The 18,018-nt window shown below is 48.0% G+C and overlaps 2 protein-coding genes and 1 long non-coding RNA gene across 5 annotated transcripts in view; all 3 read left to right on the forward strand.

The window, feature by feature from the left end:
- CDKL2 (cyclin dependent kinase like 2) overlaps positions 1-8,211 on the forward strand; it is a 20,191-nt gene extending 11,980 nt beyond the window's left edge. For both annotated transcript variants that reach the window (XM_084516614.1, XM_084516615.1), the window contains 10 exons: positions 278-390; positions 702-841; positions 1,635-1,723; positions 2,258-2,384; positions 3,262-3,536; positions 4,000-4,090; positions 4,880-4,991; positions 5,113-5,219; positions 5,942-6,034; positions 7,134-8,211. In XM_084516614.1, the coding sequence (XP_084372740.1) occupies positions 278-390; positions 702-841; positions 1,635-1,723; positions 2,258-2,384; positions 3,262-3,536; positions 4,000-4,090; positions 4,880-4,991; positions 5,113-5,219; positions 5,942-6,001 (1,114 nt within the window). In that variant the 3' untranslated portion in view covers positions 6,002-6,034; positions 7,134-8,211. The remainder of the gene's footprint in view (positions 1-277; positions 391-701; positions 842-1,634; positions 1,724-2,257; positions 2,385-3,261; positions 3,537-3,999; positions 4,091-4,879; positions 4,992-5,112; positions 5,220-5,941; positions 6,035-7,133) is intronic.
- Positions 8,212-8,404: 193 nt separating this feature from the next.
- RCHY1 (ring finger and CHY zinc finger domain containing 1) lies at positions 8,405-14,033 on the forward strand. Its single transcript, XM_084516631.1, has 9 exons — positions 8,405-8,518; positions 8,615-8,734; positions 8,867-8,982; positions 9,074-9,152; positions 9,656-9,700; positions 9,800-9,858; positions 11,144-11,170; positions 11,447-11,567; positions 12,527-14,033. Exons 1-9 carry the CDS (start codon positions 8,456-8,458, stop codon positions 12,647-12,649), a joined length of 753 nt encoding a protein of 250 aa, XP_084372757.1. The 5' UTR covers positions 8,405-8,455; the 3' UTR covers positions 12,650-14,033.
- Positions 14,034-14,350: 317 nt separating this feature from the next.
- Positions 14,351-17,483, forward strand: LOC311435593. Of its 2 annotated transcripts, XR_014692251.1 has the most exons (3): positions 14,351-14,573; positions 15,757-17,016; positions 17,200-17,483. It is a non-coding gene; the product is annotated as an uncharacterized lncRNA (long non-coding RNA). The 2 variants fall into 2 exon arrangements; XR_014692252.1 differs by lacking the exon at positions 14,351-14,573 and having other exon boundaries at positions 14,580-17,016.
- Positions 17,484-18,018: the final 535 nt, after the last annotated feature.

The following is an 18,018-nucleotide window of genomic DNA, read 5'->3' on the forward strand; positions in this document are numbered from 1 at the left end:
TGTATTACATTGCACTAGAATGTTTAAAGCGTTGGGGTTTGGAAATTGATTTCAGATTGGTCAGGCTTCTTCTAGTGTTTGCCTGCTTCAGAAGCTGAATCCTTGGCATTCGTCAGAGCACTTGTAAGCTTGGAAAACAGCCATCTTGCTGTTTATGGGGCCAAAGCTGCCCCTGGGGCTCATAACCTGCTTAAGACTTGCTGGGTGCTGGCCCAGCTCAGCCTTTAGCTCCAAGAGAGGAATGAAGCCATGCTGAGCTGGGATGTTTTTCTTGCAGGGCTGTGGATGTGTGGGCTATTGGCTGTCTGGTCACGGAAATGCTCACAGGAGAGCCCCTGTTCCCCGGAGATTCAGACATTGACCAGCTCTACCATATCACCAAGTGCCTGGGTGAGAACAGCCTGTCGGTCTGCTGGTGCCTGCTCACTAACAAAGGGGTTCAATAAGTCCTGATGGGAGAAGAGAGTGTGGGAAGAGACTTTGGTGTATGCTGAACTGTTTCTGAGAGCGTGATTTCTTAGTGTCTTTTATGAAGGGGGGCTAGGAGCTTGTGAGTACAGATGGCATCAAGTCATGGTGCATGAGCGGAAAGAGAGTGACCCACATTGTAGCCCTCTAATGCTGATCCAGTATTTTGGCCTCTTGAACATTCTGCAGGACTGCATTTCTTCCATGTGGTTGCTTTGGTTGTTTGATTCCAGGTAATTTAATTCTAAGACACCAAGAGTTATTCTATAAAAACCCCCACTTTGCTGGCATGAGGTTGCCTGAAGTGAAGGAGGTTGAATCTCTGGACAGACGATACCCCAAGCTCTCTGCTGCAGTGCTGAATTTAGCCAAGGTACGTAACTGATCATTTTGGAAGTTCCTTGGAGAGGTTCTGTCTAGAGTTTAGCACAAACGTTTCTCTGTTTACTTGTCCCTTGCCTTGGGGAACTGAATACAGCCTGCCAAAAGGACTTGTTAATCTGGCTTGCTTTCAACTACCCATGCAACGACGAACTGCTTGGGTTGGCAGGTCAGTGAGGACCATAAAGATGCTTCAGCTGCTGTCCTGCATGATGGGGGAGACTGAGCCAGTCATCCCAGAGCCAAAAGGATCACTGCATACCCTCTGAGGGAGGCTTGTAGCGTGCCTTGCACCTCTTCTGTGGATCATACACAGCTCCTTACGTTTTCCTTGCTCTCAGAGCTGTGCGTCTATTGTGTGGGATCTAGGAAGCATACAGCTTGTAACTGATCCTAAAGATTTTTTTCTTCCTTCACGCGATAAACTGGAGCATTGATATGCTGGGTAACTAAAATAACCTAAAAAACCCTTGGTTGTGCTTGAAATGCCTCTTGAGCAAAACGGTTTCTAAAGCCTCGGCCAAGCAAATGTAGTTGAAAACAAGAGAGTTTTACTGGGATCTGTTTGTGTGGCAGGTATTACCTATGCAATCAGTCTTTGTGAGCCCTAGTGATTAGAATGGATGTAGCTGGCAAAAAGTGTATGTCTCTTGGGCCTATCTCAGCATAAGAGACCCCAGAAGTGGGAGCTTTGCAGCTGTTTTTCTTGACTTCATTTGGAAATGTTAATGCCTTTGTTTCATTTCTGAAGTATCTGCCTTCTAATGTTTACGTTGGTTTGACAGAGGTGTTTGCAGATTGACCCAGACAAAAGACCGTCTTGTGCTGAACTCTTGCAGTGCGATTTCTTTAACGAGGATGGATTTGCTGAAAGGTAAACAGTTCACCTCTTGCTCAAAATAGGACAAGATTAAAAGGAAATTAAGCAGTTGTGCTTGAAGACCGCATGCTGATTTTGCAGAGCTGATGGTTGCCAAGTGTTTTGGTTTTGTTTGGTTTTAGCCTTCCTGAAAAATGGGAGAACAGTTGAATGGGAGCACAGTGCAGTGGCATGTTTACCACATTACTTTGTCACAACATTAATTCATCAGTGTGTGCCCAGTGTCACAGCACTTTGGTTAGTGGGTAGTATTGTCTGACAGTGTATTTATTTAGTGTCCGCATCTATGCCAGACTGGGATACAACCTCCTTTATTACTGTGATGTGGAAAGTGTGCATGTGTAAGACTTTACTTATTTTAATGGATAAATTGTATTCAGTTGGCTTCTCGTTACTTAAAAAGACAAGGTTTGTTTGATTACTTGGATAGCTATAACAACAGCCTGGGCTGAGCACTAACTAATGATATTTAGAATAACAGAAGCCTTTTCTCTCCCCCTCCCTTCCTCTATGTGATATGTAATATAGATTTGCTCAGGAGCTTAAACTAAAGATTCAGAAAGATGCCAGAGACCATCAATTACAAAAAAAATCAAAAACCAGCAGAAAGGATAAAGATGATGCTTTAGAAGAAAGAAAGATGCTTGGTGTCCAGGTTAGTTGATCTTTATTTTCCAAACCTGTATTTTTTTTGTCTTTTAAAATCACTATATAAGTAAGTATGTGCTGCAGTTTAATTGCATAGCAAAGATATAAGCATAATTTTACATTTCATTAAAAAAAAGACTAGATAACTGATGTGCCAGAGAAGCTCACCTCTTTAAGTCACTGCAAGTCTAAACAGTGCTGAAGATTTAGTCATTCAGTTCAAGGCATTACAGCAGTCCTGTGCCCCCGTAGCTCTGATACTCGGTGCAGTACAGCCTTCAGGCTGTTGCGTAGAAATTCTGTGCCTTTGGTGCTGACTGGCTGCTACAAGTTGCTCTGGTGCTTAGCTGGACAGTCTCCAGGTGGCTATTTGGTCAGTCCCTTGTCAGCGAAATGCATTGCGATGCAGTTCCTGGCAAATACAGAGCTGAAGGAAGAATCAGAAAGTGTAAGTCATGTTGGATGAGCAAAGCATATTTGTATGCGTCTGTTTACCTGTGTTAAAGTCCCGTCTCCAAAACTGCATATTTTGCTTTCAATCAGATACAAAGGACTAGAGGCTTCAGAGTGACATTGAGGTGACATTGGGCTTGGTTCTTATTTCTTTGGAAGTGACACATGATACGGCTGTTCTTCCTCCATCACTTCCGATTACATTCCAAGGTGACTTATTTACAGAGGGTGCTGGAACCCTGACAAGTTTCCTCCTTCCAATTTTAATGGCAAACACGTTTTCTATCTCGCTACTAAAAACAATGCCATCTCCATCAGATCCTTGCAGAGTTGTGCGGGTTTAGGCTTTTGACTTTTTCCTGCATGCGCAGCTCTAAGTTTCTTTTTAAACATAACTGTAAAAGAAGTATGATGCTTATCTTCCCAAACAGGATTTCAACATTGACCCAAAGAGCAGTGATGCAAAGCTGTTCAAAGCAAAGTGCTCTAAAGCTGATGGAGAGAAAGCAGAGCGATCTTCCAACCACAGCTCCCTGTATGACAGTGCAATCAACCCATTTAAAATAGGCCCTCAAACCAGCCTAAAAGATTCCAGCAGCAGCTTGGACTATGCCAAGAACACAGGCATAGTTATTCCTCCCATCAACCAGAACATTTCTCCCACTATTGTTGGGATGGGGCCTCTGCCTGGAAACCATAGCTACAGGTATGGGAACAGAGCTGGAGAAGCTTGTGTCTATTGACTCTGCTGCTGAGAAGCTGCAGTGTGCTGATGGAGGTGAAGGAGATGATGTGGGAGTGCGAGAAGGGGGTTTGGGACAGGATGCAGCTAGGAGCAGCTCTTGGGAGGAGGATTGTACATGGGTTAGAAAGCCTGGTTTCATCTCAAGCAGCTGTGAGGGTCCACGCAGCCAGGGGGTCTCTGTGTTTCTGCATTTGGCAAAGCACTGCTGCACAGCAACAGCTCACCAGCTGCTGTGATACCGGCCTTTCTCTGAGTCCTTTGGATGAAACTTTTTTTGTTAGCTGGGTCCGTGGAGAGTGTTATCCCTTTAAGCCTTTTTGCTTACTGTTTAATGTCAGTGGTTCTGGGTTTCTTACATTTGTTTGTATTTATATTTACCACGTTACCCTGGTTAGTACAAAGTTTAGGTCATTTTTCATTACAGAGTTGATGAAAAGAGCAAAAAATACTTGAACCCATTTCTAAAGCAAAGGAAGCGTTCTCCAGCAGGCCATTATAGTGTAAGCTTGACATCGGTAAGTTGTGTCTTTCCCCCTTGACTAAGTAAAAAATAAAATTCTGAAGTATGTGCTTTATTGTCAAGAATCCCTTCTGTTGCAGCCTTCACCATAACTCTCAGCTAGAAATACTGTATTCTTCAGGCCTTTTTTCCAACAGTTGTGTCATTTGCTATTCTTTGTTAGTATTATCTTATATGAAACACATTTTGTGTTAGAGGACTTTTTAAAGGAAGCGAGGGAACGGTCCAACACAGGATACCTGGATTATATACCTGGTGCCATGGAATATACCCATGACATCTTGCCTGGACAGAAAGAGTGGACCTCTTTGTGTGTGCTGCACTGCTGAAGCAGAGCTTAGGATTTTGATTGAACTTTTTCAGGGCTTCATTTAGTCAGGTCACAAACGCATGTGAAGTTGCTAATGAAAACAAGTGAAATACAAAGTTCTCCATTGCACTCACTACCTAGATAATATTTTTCCATATTAGCAGGAATATCTGACTGTTTCCAGAGAACTAATCTGAGCCATTCTCAATTGTATTTTGTCTCTTTGAAAGCAGTCTCATTTAGATGATCAACATTGTTTTTGTTGTTGGTGGTTGTTTGTTTGTTCATTCTGTTGTGGCCATTCTGTTGTTTTTCAGTGTATAAACATAGGGCACACTCTTTTATTTTACTACTGTGCAAGTTCCAACTACAGCAGAACATAGCTGTGTTGATAAATTTTAAGTTTGAAACTTGAAAATAGCTTTGTTTTTTATATTCTGCACAAGCTGGCACTTATAATTCACTTCATTTCAGGTTTCTAATGACAAGAACATCCTTCAGGCAAACAAGAAAAAATGGGAGTTCTCCAAGACAGATGTGCGTTTGCCAGAACTAAATCCTCTCCCTGAACTGAGAGGAGTGGACGGTATGAGCTTTAATGTCCTCTACGTAAAACCTTGATCCTAAATCAGTGGCAGAAAGCAGTCTGCATGACAGCAGTCAGCTCTGGTTTCTTTAACACTGTATGCATTGGTTGTATTTTGCAGCATGGCATCCCAGATATCCCAAAAAGGAAAATAAAACAATTTCAGAGTCACGGGTCCCCTACCTTGCTGCTATTGATCTCCATAACCCAAGTCTGGCCTCACAGCAGGTAAAAAAGGAATAAAATAATTCTTGGTGCTGTGTTTTTCTTTGGTTCAGGATTTTCTGAACAGTGTGACCCACAAGGTTTCTGCCTGGCTCTTAACAGAAGCAAAACTTGTCTTGGTTTCTCAAGTGTCTAAGTAGAAACATCGGAGGCCTTGAGCTGGGGGGGAAGGAGAAGGGTCACAGATGAAACATAGGGCTCTGCTTTTCTCTCTGAGGTTAGCTAAATACTATGTTTTTTACTGGCAGTGTGAATTGTTGCAATTTCATCTGGCTGGATTGAGGTAGAAGTAAACCCAATTTTCCAAAATTGAAGAAAAAACAGGAAGAACACGTGTTTTGAGCAGAATTGTTCTGACTGTGCTATATACATGGAGGGGAGGAGTGCAGTAGGGAGGGAGAAAGTGTAGGAGTCAGGCACAGGGAGAGAAAGAAGGGAAATATTTGCCACTCCTAGAGGTTACTTCCCCAGTAACACTGAAATGCTGTGGAAACTGTGTAATTCCCTAGGCTGCTGCCACTTTGGCAACCTTGCTTCCAGTTGAGGTTTGGCAGACTGTACTGGAGGGAGAAAAGGTGTATTCTTGGCACAATTTTTTGAAGCCAGATTTGATCAGAGAACAGTTGTGTGTTGGTATCACATATGTACCTAGAAAGTGGTTTCTCGTTGTTCTCCCTATATGATACTACACATGGAATTTGAAAAATTTCTTTCCCAATTGACAGATGTCAGGGAACTCGATGCCTGATGCATCAGAAGCCGGTTTCCCTAGAGTTGAGCACTAGCATTACAGAGAAGATCACACTTGCCTTTAAAAGGTAGGCTTTAATTTCTACAGGAGAGCCTCCTGGTGTCTTTCAAATGGGTTGTTTCATAAACACTTAACTAGCTGGGAGGTGTGATGGGAAAATCCTTTTACATTTCACACTCTGGGTGTGGAGACTGCTTACTGAGGACCGCATGCAGCTTTCTTCACAGATATTGAAATGGGCTGGGGCAGGTAAATCATTTCTTGGGCTGAAGTGCTGGGCGATGGTGTTGGAAATTAATTCACTTGTTAATCTGGGAGTTGAAGCTGGTAGAGTAACAAAAAGGGAAATAGCAGCTTAATAATGATGTCATGCAATTTAACTTAATCTAAGTCTATTACTGTAGCTGTTGGGCAGTTCTCAAAGTGGTTCTGTCTGCAAAAAAAAAATAAAAGGTCGTGCTTTGTTTTGTTTACTTTTCTGTTTGTTTGTTGAGATATTGTTACCTCTTGTTGCTCAGCTTCTTCCTTGTATATAACAAAGTTTCTTTCATGTCTCTTGAAAGCAAGAACTCCAGCGGTTTGTGGAGGATTTTTACTCCTGGTGATCTCACTGAGGCTGGATGGAACAATTGCACCTTGCAAAGGGAGCAGAAGTTGGGGAGGAGAAAGGGGGGGAAGGAGGCAAGGTGCTCTGAAAGGCTCCTCAGAGGCTGTGCTCCAAAATCTTGCTGGCTTCATTGGAACCTTGTGTCCTGCATAGACGGGCTTGTCATGGCAAGACTGTTAATGTGAGGGTGCAATCTGTGCATCTTAATTTTATAGTTTGGGCTCTGGTGTTTCCTTTTTGAGGCAGAGGAGCAACTGCTGACTCTGAAATGGGTTTTTAGTCTTGTGCACAAGTACTGCACATGCTCTTAATCTAGGTGAGTGTATTTGGCACATACATGCATGCGATGTGATGGCTTAATGCCACTAGGAAGAAACAAGAAGCAATCCTCATAATGTAAGTGGGGAAGAAGGAACCTTACTAAAGCTGTCTCATCTGTGAAACACAAAGGTGTAAGTGCACAGCTTGTAATGAATAAAAGTAAAGGAAGCCTGTCACCAGGGAATACCTCTGTGATGTTGTTTGCCTGCATCATCCTGCTTTTCTCCTCTTGATGCAGGTGGCTGACACAGTGGGAACAACCCACCCGAGTCTCCAGGTGCTAACACCAGGCGGTCTCTGGAGAAGAAAGGAGGACCTCTTACTCTCATGTTAGCCACTGGACTGCGATGGGAAGTGGCTTGGGTCCAGCCCGAGGACAGAGCTCTCGCAGCCATTGCTGCTGGATTTCTTGCATGCGAAACAGCTCTCAAAATGCTGCCTTCCTGGCTTAGAGCCAGGCTGCTCAGAAAGAAATAGTGGTTGTCAGTGTGTGATGGGCAGAAGCTGCTCTGGAGTATTTCAGAAGAGGCTGGGCTTGCTTTTGTCTTAACTACTGCCCTCACAATGTGGGGGGTTCTTTTTAAATGAGTGGTGACGAAAGCAGATACCTGCTGAATTTGGTACGTTTTGGTGGGCTACCTGCTCTGTACTGGAAAGCACCTTTGCCTTGGTAAAAATATCCACGAAAAAATTGTGCAAGAAATGTAAATGTGTAAATGTCCTAACTGTTCCTTTGAAACCCTCGCTCTGCTCAGCAGCATGTGTGAAGCTGTGTTAGGTTCCTTTTCCCTCCGTGCTCTCTTCCCCCAGACTTCTGGGTGTTAAACTGGGCCTGTTGTCTGGCTGCACTGGATGAGCGTGTGTCTCCTGTTAATGGTGAAGGGAGAATATCGGCAAAAAATACTGAACTGCGATGCAGATGGCACGTGGAAAGGTTGTTGTGAGTGCTCAGCAAGTCACTTAGCCCTTTAGTCATAGTCCCTTAGGTCCCTTGGGGGAATGGGACTTGGAAGTATAAACCTCAGCAGCGGCTTGTGGGGAGGAAAAGAAGATCGCTTTTATCTTTGGACTGTTATGCACCCACTTTTGCTTTACCTGCTCGCAGCTGGCTTCAGGCAGTTCTGTGCTCTCCCCGTGCTGCCCTCAGCCCGTCACAGCTGTCGGTATTTTGGAGCTTGTTGCCCCTCCACAGAACAGGCTCAGTGATGTATCCCGGCAGGACGCACCATGACCGTCATCATTCTTAGAGCTCTGTTGCTACGCAGTTTTGACAGGCACATTACACCTTTCCAATAAAAGGACAGTAAAAATCCAAACCTCTTGTCTCGAGTGTGTGACTGCACACGTAAAAGCTGCTTCACTGGGTGTAAACCTGGCGGTGTAGCTGTTCACGTACCTCGGTGGCACTGCCTGTGTTATAAGAACAAGACTCGGGGGGTGCTTATTAACAGCACAAACCCCGTTTTGTGCCAGCTGCCTACCCGCACAGCCTCCTGCCCGGCCTCCCCCGGCGGAAGGGGCGGCGCAGCGCGGTGCCGGGCGTGGTGCCGGGCCGGGGCCATGGCGGCGGGCGGCGAGCAGGAGGGCGGCTGCGAGCACTACCGGCGGGGCTGCCTGCTCAGGGTCAGCCGGCGGCGGCGGCGGCGGGGTGGGCGCGGGGCCGGGGGGCTCGGGGCCGGGCATCGAGCCCTGAGCCGAGCCGTGCTGTGCTGCTTGCAGGCGCCGTGCTGCGGGAAGCTCTACCCCTGCCGCCTGTGCCACGACGGCGCCGAGGAGCACCGGCTCGACCGCTTCCGCGTGGCCGAGGTGCAGTGCAGCCGCTGCCGCCTGCTGCAGAAGGTGGGCGCCGGGGCGGCATGGCGGGGGCTGGGGCTGGGGCTGGGGCTGGGGCTGGGGCTGGGGGCGGCGGCGCCATCTTGAGCCGCGCACCTCACCCCCGCTCCCCCTCTCCCCGTGTGGCGGCCCCCGCAGGCCCAGCAGCGCTGCGAGGGCTGCCAGAGCCTCTTCGGCGAGTACTACTGCGGCGTGTGCCACCTCTTCGACCGCGACAAGAAGCAGTACCACTGCGACGACTGCGGCATCTGCAGGTGCGCGCCCCTCGGGATCGGCTTCTCGGCTCGGCTCGGCTCGGGGTGGGGTGGGGGGTGGCTGCTGCTGACCCGCCGCTCGTCTCCTCAGGATCGGCCCGAAGGAGGATTTCTTCCACTGCTCGAAATGCAACTTGTGTCTGAGCCTCAGCCTCCGAGGGAAGCACAAGGTGAGCGCGCAGCAGGTTGTGCCTTCCTTTGGGGAACAGCTTGGTTTTGCTGACAGAAGCTGGCTGCCTGGGCTTGGCCCCAGCACACGCAGGCAGCAGGCTCAAGCCTTGCTCTAAGTGCACCTATCCCAAACAACACGCCTCTGGGCTGGCTTCGCACACGGCTGAAGGAAAACACCCGTAGGAAACACGCCTTGGTCTCCTTCCACCTCTCTTCTGCAAGTTGCTGCTGAGTGCAGTCCCTGACGGTGTTTAAATCGGAGCTGCTGTCCCTGCTGCAGCACGGGGAGAGCTAGGCAAGGCTTGGGAGCCACTTCCCTGTGTATACTTCTAAGCTGTGTTTTATTATTATTATGCTAAACCACCTGTTAATCTTCAGAACATCAAGCGTAAATGAAAACAATAGTGTTTCATACATCCTTATCTGTCTCTAGGAATTTCCATGTTTAAACCAATGTAAATAACCGTATAGTAGATTAACCTTTTTCTTTGTCTTCGCAAAGTGCATCGAAAACGTCTCCAGACAGGATTGTCCAATATGCTTGGAGGTGAGCTACTTCTTTTTGACTCTTGCAATTGGATATATTGTTGGCTGTCCTTGAATTTAATACTTTTTTTTCGTTTGTCTAATACTTGTCTCAAAACAGGATATTCACACATCCCGTGTTGAAGCTCGCGTTCTGCCATGTGGTCATCTTCTGCACAAGTAAAGCACTGCAAATATTTGAGCATTGGAAATAACCTGCTGCCTACTGTGCACTACTTATTGCAGCGTGCCCAGAGAAGGGCAACGAAGCTGGTGAAGGGCCTGGAGCACGAGTCCTATGAGGAGCAGCTGAGGGAACTGGGGTTGTTTAGTCTGGAGAAGGGGAAGCTCAGGGGAGACCTCATTGCTCTCTACAAATGAAAGGAAAATGTGGGGAGCTGGGAGTCGGCCTTTTCTTGCAGATAACTAGTGATAGGACTAGGGAGAGTGGCCTCAAGTTGTGCCAGGGGAGGTTTGGATCAGAAATGAGACATTTCTGCTCAGCAAGAGCAGTCTGGTGTTGGGACGGGTTGCCCAGGGAGGTGGTGGAGTCACCGTCCCCAGGGGTGTTCAAGGAAAGGTTGGACGTGGTGCTTGGGGACATGGCTTAGTGGGTGACATTGGCGGTAGGGGGATGGTTGGACCAGATGATCTTGGAGGGCTTTTCCAACCATAATTATTCTGTCATTCTGTTTAGCAGCACTACAGGCCTTGTTGATGTACATGCCTGGTTTTGAAGGGAGTCGTGGTAGAGTGGCATTTTATCAGGAAGCACTTTCTTCAGAAAAGATGTCTTCCGCAATCCACTGGATCTTGGTGGTGGTGGAGGATTCATTCTGTTATTTTTTTCCTCTGCTGAGTTTCCTTGGGCACATCCAAGGCATTGGAGTACTTTGTTACGCTACAAAGCCTGTCCACTCTATCGGGCATAATAAAAATTAGGTGTCCTTAGAAGAATGATTACAGCAGGGCCACCTGTTTCCCTCCCATCCTCGTAACCTTGAGATAGACACTTTCCCTTCCACATTTTTCTCTGTGTGTACAGTTAATGGCCTTCATGTTTGACAGAGGCCTCTCCAGATTGAATCTTCCCTCAGGTCCCATCTACCTTAAATTTACCTTGTGGTATGTCAGTCTGTTGGGTTTTTTTGGTTTTTTTTTTTTAGCAAAATCAAATGACGCAACCCGTGACATATTTTTGAATCTGTTCACTCATGTTACTTTAGAAGACCTTAGAATGGAATCACGTGTGCTTTATCTCTGCTTGTCTAGCTAAGTACCAAATGGTTTTGTGGGAGAGCTTTCTTTTCACTTGGACTGAGGATATTTTTAATTTACGGTCTGCGGATAGCTGTGTGCCTTTTCCCTTTGTTCAGTCCAAACGTGTTGGGTTAGTAACCCAGATGTGTTACTGGTCAGTAGCTGCGTTCTTCTTACCAAGCCTCTCATTCTGTTTTCTTTTCAGAACATGTTATGAGGAGATGTTAAAGGAGTAAGTATTTATAAACCTCTCTTGTCTGTGCATGGCTTAATCCAAGCAGATGACTTGAAGGGGCAAAGATCATGGTGCCAGTACTCAGTAATTTCAGGGCAACTCCTAAAGGGAAAAGGGGCTTTTAATTTCCAGCTCTGTTTGCAGGAACTTTCAGTTTGCGGAGTTTCTCTCTGTAGTGTTTCTCTTTGACTTGTATGATCAGAAACTTGACCTTTTGTTGTTCCATGGCCCTTCTCCATCTTCTGAATTAGACTTTTTTCTCTTCTTTGCCAGAGGTTACAGGTGTCCTTTGTGCATGCACTCGGCTTTAGATATGAGGAGGTACTGGCGGCAGCTGGATGATGAAGTAGCACAGACACCTATGCCCACAGAGTATCAGAACATGATGGTGGAGGTAAGAGACCGGTGCATGCCTCTGCCTTTGGCAGATCTGCATCTCTCCCGTACTGGCGGTAGAGGGCAGTAGGAACTTGTCCTGGATCAGAAGCCAACCTGACTCAGGGAATGATAAAGAACTGTCGTGTGTCAGCTTACGGTGTGATCTATTGGGTTTATAAACAAAGGCACCCTCCGTGCCACTAGCAAAACAAACAAAAGAAAAAAACAACACATAACAACAACATAAAAAAAGAAAATGCCCTAATATCACACAGTGGAGAAATAGCTTGGTCTTCGGAAGTATCTTGCTTTCTTCTGTAGCATTAGGTGCTGTCAAAGCAAAAAGCAGAAATATTTCATTTTTTTTGTACGTTGGAGCTTCATGTTCCATGGTTTTTTTTTTTGTTGTTTTTTTTCTTGCAAAAACACTCAGCTCTTGATTTGTGCAAGGCTGGCAAATACAAATTTCTGTTTCCTTTCAGTTACCTCAGAACTGTGAAATTGGGTGCTGCTTGCTAGTAAGACTGAATTAAACCACTCAGATCATTGATGTTCTGTTTGTGTCTGTTCTGGTTTAGGCAGCACATCTTACTGACTCTCTGAGTCAGAGCATTATGGAAAATCTCCTCACTGCTCGTTTTGAGAAGAGCATTCACTTTGACTTATGTCTTACATAGCAGACAAGCTAATGTTGGTAGCTGTTGTTAATCTGCTCTCGTTTTGACTTGAGGTTTTCTCTGGTGTTCTGCTACATAAAGAGAAGAAGCTAAGGCATGTCTGTCCCTGTAGCTGCAAACTGAGAAGTTAAATCAGCCCTGCCTATTCTGCTGCTGCCCTTAACAAGAAAATATTTTTGGCATTGTGCCCTGACGGCAAGCCAGTTCTGTAGTTGCTAAAAGCATAGTTGTACTATGTTGCTGAGTGTCCTGTTGATGCTACAGCCTCTGCCTCTCTTCTTCTTTCCTATATACATAGATCCTTTGTAATGATTGCAATGCCCGCTCTACAGTGCAGTTCCATCTCCTAGGCATGAAGTGTACAAACTGTGAATCGTATAATACTGCCCAAGATGGAAAATGCAAGCAGCCCGCGGAGTAGCGGTGACTAAGATATGTGCTGCATACGGCTGGACACAGAAGACCTTGCTGTGGAAGAGGCTATCTATTAAAAAATAATAATAATAAAATTTCAGTAAAAGTTAACTCAGAGTCGTCACACCGACGGTGAAGATTTTGTGCTGGTGCAAAGGAGTCCTGCAAACAGCGTCCCCCTCCCTAACACCTGGGGCAGCAGGTGGTTGGGAAGCTCCCTGTCGGGCAGAGCGATAGCAGCGAGGGTCAGTCTCTGGAAGGAGTGGTTTACCCTGCCAGGGAGGAGGCAGCTCGGGAGCATGACCAATGAGGTGCGGAATGGGAAGCTGCTGTGAGCAGCAGCTGTCGGAGCAGAGCGTGTTCTGGGGCAGCCGAAGGTTGTGAGCGTAGCGCGGGGTGGAGGTATAGCTGTTCTGGCTGCAGCTGCTGGGGGAAATTGGGAGCTTTAAGAGTGGCCTTTTACATAATGCTGACATCTGCAAAGCTTTGCATGAGAACATTTTGTTCTTTGAAATGACGTGTTTGTTCTAGGGCTTCAGAGCCATCGGTGCGAGCGGATGGAGGCTTGCAGAAATTGCATCCCTTTGATTTGTCGATGTGCACACATGCACAGAACAATCTTCATTTTAAAAGCAGCGCTGCTCTGCGTGGGTACACGTGATGAATGGCCTAAAAATCATGCAGGGCTGCCCCTCTCCCAAGGGTCCACCCCACCTGGTGTCTCTTCATGCAGATTCCTTTGCCAGCTGCAGTTACATTCACACAGCTTTTGATCCTCAGTTGTTTTGTTCTCTTACAAAGCGCTTCAGGCAGGCAGGTAGCTGGATGTTTTGCTGGTTAGGTAACATTAAATGGAGCACATACCATTGTCTTGTCAGACTAACATTGGGCTGACTAATCCGTCTGAGCCTGGGCTGTTTGCTAAAGTAACAGCAGTTCAGAGAGGGGCTCTAGCACAGGCACCAGGTTTGTGATTTATTATTACTATTTTTTTTATGTGGCATCTTCATTGTGGTCGGAGAAGGTACTGTAGAGAAATGTTTTCTTCTGAAAAACAAAACCTCCCCCCCTTCTATTCTGTGTGATATCCTGCCCGAAGTGTTTTGCAAACCAAGTGTTACAGAAAGCTCTTCGTTTCTGAGAACTTCAGGCTGTGCAGTGTCCCAGTTGCATGAAATGCGCAGGGGAAAGTGACAACAGTTTGTCTTCACAGTACAACTACTCGTCTTTAACTTGCTCTGTTGTAAAGCGACAGACTTGATCTGGCAGTGCCCCGTTATGTCTGAAATATTAGGAATCGGATGATAGCATTACTGTAGCTTGCTTACATATCTCTTTCTGAAGCACTCTTCTCACTGCTATAAATGTAAAACAATGTCTATTAAAACAAATTATGCCGTGTGCTGTGGTCTTTTACGTGCGTGCATTCTAGAAATTGCTGGGTAAATCAAGATCCAGTACCCTTCACCTGAGGGTGGTCGGGTAGTTTGGCAGGGGCATTTCTGCATCGATGAAGTTTTTCACAGGGGAAAGCTGCCTCGCTCTTGCAGGCGGGTGTTTGCAGACAGCAGGCGTTTCACATCTCCGGAGTGGCGCTGCCTGCAGCCTGCCAGGGGAAAACTAAGTGAAATCACCCAGCAGCATCGCGGGAGGCCGCGGCAAGCAGATGTGGAGGGAGCGAGCGTCACCTCCTGAGTCATGGTGACTCCATCAAAACAAGCAGCAGCTGCTGCCAGGCGAGCAGCAAATTAACTGTGCCCTGCTCGGGGGAGATCTGATTAAAATGGAAACAAGAGCGGCTCGTGTCATCTGGCCAGCTGCAGCCGAGTTTGTGCGGGGCTGAGCCTGGTGTCCTTGCTTTCCTGCCCCAATCCTGGCCGTCCCCTCCCCTGTCCAAGCTAGGGTACGAGTGACGCTGTTGGACAACGCAGGTAATCCACGGGGTGGGATTTGGGTGGCGAGGGGAACAGGAGAGAGAGCGTGGAGAAGTGCTTGCGTGCTCAGGGCAGACAGCATAGCTGGAAATGGAATAAAGAATGAATTCCTCATGCTGGTCAAAACACAGTGACTGGAGCGAAGAGATATTTCACACCAAGGCAGGCTGCTACAGCAACTTGTCCCGTACACATCTTGAAGGGTTTGTGCTGGTGGGTGAGGAAAGGAGACCACGAGGGCTGGGCTTGCCCAAGCAAACCAGAGGCTGCTGCCTCCACCCATGTGCCTGTGAGAACGGGGACAAGGATGCTTCCACCCTACAGCTGCTGGAGGTGGCTGGAAGCACCAATCCAGCCTTAACTCATAAAAAATCAACAACACCAAAGAACAGAAAGAATTAACCCTGCAAGCAACTGCCAGGAAGAAACAGATGCAGCTAGCTTCTTCATTCACTCAGCGAAATGTGTATTTAAAGAGCTGCAGCACGCCAGGGCTGCTGCTGGCTGAAGGAGATGCAGAGGAAAGGGGGCACCGAAGGCGGAGGGCTTGGGCTGGGGCCGAAGGCTGCACCGCCTGCACCGCTACCAGCGAGCGCCGCACGGGGGAAATGCGGGCTTGTGGCTTGCAAAGGTCAAGGCTGAATTTCTGTGCGTCTTCCAGCCATCATTTCCATAGCACTGTGCTCATTACCAGCAAATTGTTTCCTGTTTGTCTCTTTTTTCTTTTTTTTTTTTCCCTGCAAAAATTAGGAGGTAAATGAGCTGACAGTATATCACAGCACGGATGCGAGGCGAGCATCAGGAAGCTCGGTCGCTACGTAGCCTTTGACTGTGTTGCTAAATCTAAAACCGTGCTGGTCAAGTCCACAAGCAGGCAGATTTTATGCTAAATTCTATGCTAATTTTGTCACAGCTGGAAATATTCCTGTTCGGGTTTCAGTCACAAGACTGGGCTGAAAGAAAACCCTTTAGTTCAGCTGAGCATTGGAGGAGCAGCTCCCTCCCCAGCTGTACGTTTGCATAAGGCTGAGAACGAAAATGATACAGGGGGTGGGCTCCAGCTGACTTTGACCTTTTCCTCTCTTGCTCTTGGTATTTGCTGCTCCTCTAGCGAGGGGTTTCTCTCTTTTTTAAGTCGGGCTGAGCCGTAAATATGTTGCATTGGCACTGCTTTTTCCAGCAGGCAACGCACCTGCAGCAGCTCAGCGCCAAGGTGGAGGAGGTGAGGTGGAAAGCTGAAAGCTGGGGGAAAGCCCATCTCACACGGCTGCTGCTGGATGATGGGGCCGGGCTAAATTCTCCACCGGAGCTGGCCAGAGCGAGGGGCAGCAGCTGGGAAACCCGATAACAGGAGCTGGACTCCCGCGGTGCGCATCGGGCTTGGCACGGAGCCCTCGCTGCCTCCCGCAGGGCCACGAAGTGCACGGTGCAGCAGAAAATGAATGGCTGGGAGATGAAGATAAATGCAGTGGATAAAGATGGGCAAGGAGCGCGTCTGGGACAGCAGGTGCTGCAGAGAGAGCTGCCCTCACCCATGGAGGTGCTGGATGCTGCCCTTTTTGGGGGGCAAGGAGAGCAGAGGCCCGGTGCACATGTGGTGGTGCAAAGCCTGCTTTGTTCCCACAGCCTTGGGTTCGTCCCTTCCTCCTGGAGAAACTGAGGAAAGCAGGGGCAGGGTGATGGGCAAGGGCTTTGCATTGAAGCCCCCCCCAGCAGCAATGCCCAAACCCGCTGCCCACAACCCGAGCCCAAGCCCCCTCTCTGGTGCATGGCAAGATGAGGAGCGGATGGGCTCGTTGCTGCCTGGTGGGAAAATCTCTGCATTCCAGCAGGCTGTGGATGCAAACAAGGTCAGAGGAGCTATTAATAAAGCCAAGGCTTGCTGAGGAATGCAAAACCCGGGGGGGAGATGGCCCACAAGCAGAGGAGCATGGGGCTGTGGGCTTCTCCTGGAGCTGGCTGCTGGCAGCAATGCTGCCCTGCCTGCAAGAAGCCCTCTGCCTTCCTCCCCAGCTGGAACGAGCACAATTAGTGCAGCGCTCCTGGTGCCTTCCTCGGCTGGGCTCTATTTATAGCCGAGCCCTAGCAGAGCCTCTGCCTGTCCAACTTGCAGCAGGGCTGGTGCAGGACCTCTGCACCCTCCCCCGATGGTACGAAAAAAAAAAAAAGCTAAAAATAACAACGCACAAATACTTCTCTGACATCCAGGAGCGCAAGTTGGTTGGGCTGGAGGCCAAGGGTTTTTGTTGGAGGTGCTTGTGAGCGGTGAGAGCTGACGGACAGGGCTTCCCTGGGCTTCCTCTTGCGTGTCAGCACCAGCGTGCTGCCAGTGGCCGTGCTCACGTGGGGACGGCTTGAGAAATGACCTTTAAAAATGAGTGGCAGCTGGGGATGACAGCACTCTGGTGGCACGTGCTAGACGGGCTGTGGGAAAAAGTTGGTGAGGCATAGTCCTTGTGTTGTGAATTTTCTAGTGTTTTGTTTTTTTGTTTTGTTTTGTTTTGTTTTGCGGGGGGTAGGAGTTAAAGTAACAGATGCTGGAGCTGTAGATCATTTAGCTATGAGTTGTAGAGATTGTTTTGGTGGCTGAACTTGATGGTCCTGACGGTCTTTTCCAACCCAGGTGATTCTATGCTTCTACACGTGGCAAAGTCGAGCCCTTCTCCCCAGGGAAGGTGAGGCAGGAGACCTGGAGCAGGACCGTGGCCTCGGCAGTGCTGCAGCCACGCTGTGCCACCAGCCCGGGGAACATGCTGTGCTGGGTGCAGCTATGCGAGCTATGTTTTCTAATAAATAAAGTATCCCAGAGATGGCGGAATCTGGCCAAAAAGGAGGAAGGGAGGAGCTTTTGGAACAATCAGGAGGCTACCGCTCTTTTCTGTAAATAAAGCAAGCTTGTGGCATAGATATCCTGCTTCATTTATTTATTTGGGGGCGGGGGGGGGGGGGCAGGGGGAGGCTTTTTAACAAGCTTTTATGTTTAGTTTTGTCTTTTTCCCCCTTTGCATTGCCATCATGCTGTGGGAGGAGGGAGATCCTTGGGAAAGCTGGAAGGACGGGGAGGGGTATGGGGCATCACGGCGGAGGCAGGCGGCGCTGGAGGCCCCGGCCTCTGCAGCAGCCCCTTGCAGAGGCTGTTCCCTGTGATGCACTCCCATCATCGAGTGCTTCTGCTGTTTCAGCCCAGGCCCCAGTAGGTGTACAGCACCCTGGACGTGTCAGGTCACAGCCCCAGCTGCCTCCTCCAGGGAACCTTGCAGGGTTTGGCTGTGCGGAGCTGCTCTGGCGAGGCCAGAGGAAATGAAATAACGCGAAGACGGTAATTACCTTCCCTGTACATCATCGCCAAATCGAATCAATGCGGTCGCTGTTGAGTCATTTCTTTTATAGGGCCTTTATAACTGTGTGTAAAATATATATGAACATCTGAGTTAATGGGAGT

Source organism: Aythya ferina (assembly GCF_964211825.1).
Source record: "Aythya ferina genome assembly, chromosome: 4".
NCBI classification, from domain to species: domain Eukaryota; kingdom Metazoa; phylum Chordata; class Aves; order Anseriformes; family Anatidae; genus Aythya; species Aythya ferina.

Coding starts and splice junctions, on each gene's coding strand:
- RCHY1 (XM_084516631.1), top strand. CDS start 8,456: ATGGCGGCGGGCGGCGAGCAGGAGGGCGGCTGCGAGCACTACCGGCGG. Junction 8,519..8,614: donor GGCGGGGCTGCCTGCTCAGG/GTCAGCCGGCGG, acceptor TGCTGCTTGCAG/GCGCCGTGCTGCGGGAAGCT. Junction 11,568..12,526: donor ATCAGAACATGATGGTGGAG/GTAAGAGACCGG, acceptor CTATATACATAG/ATCCTTTGTAATGATTGCAA.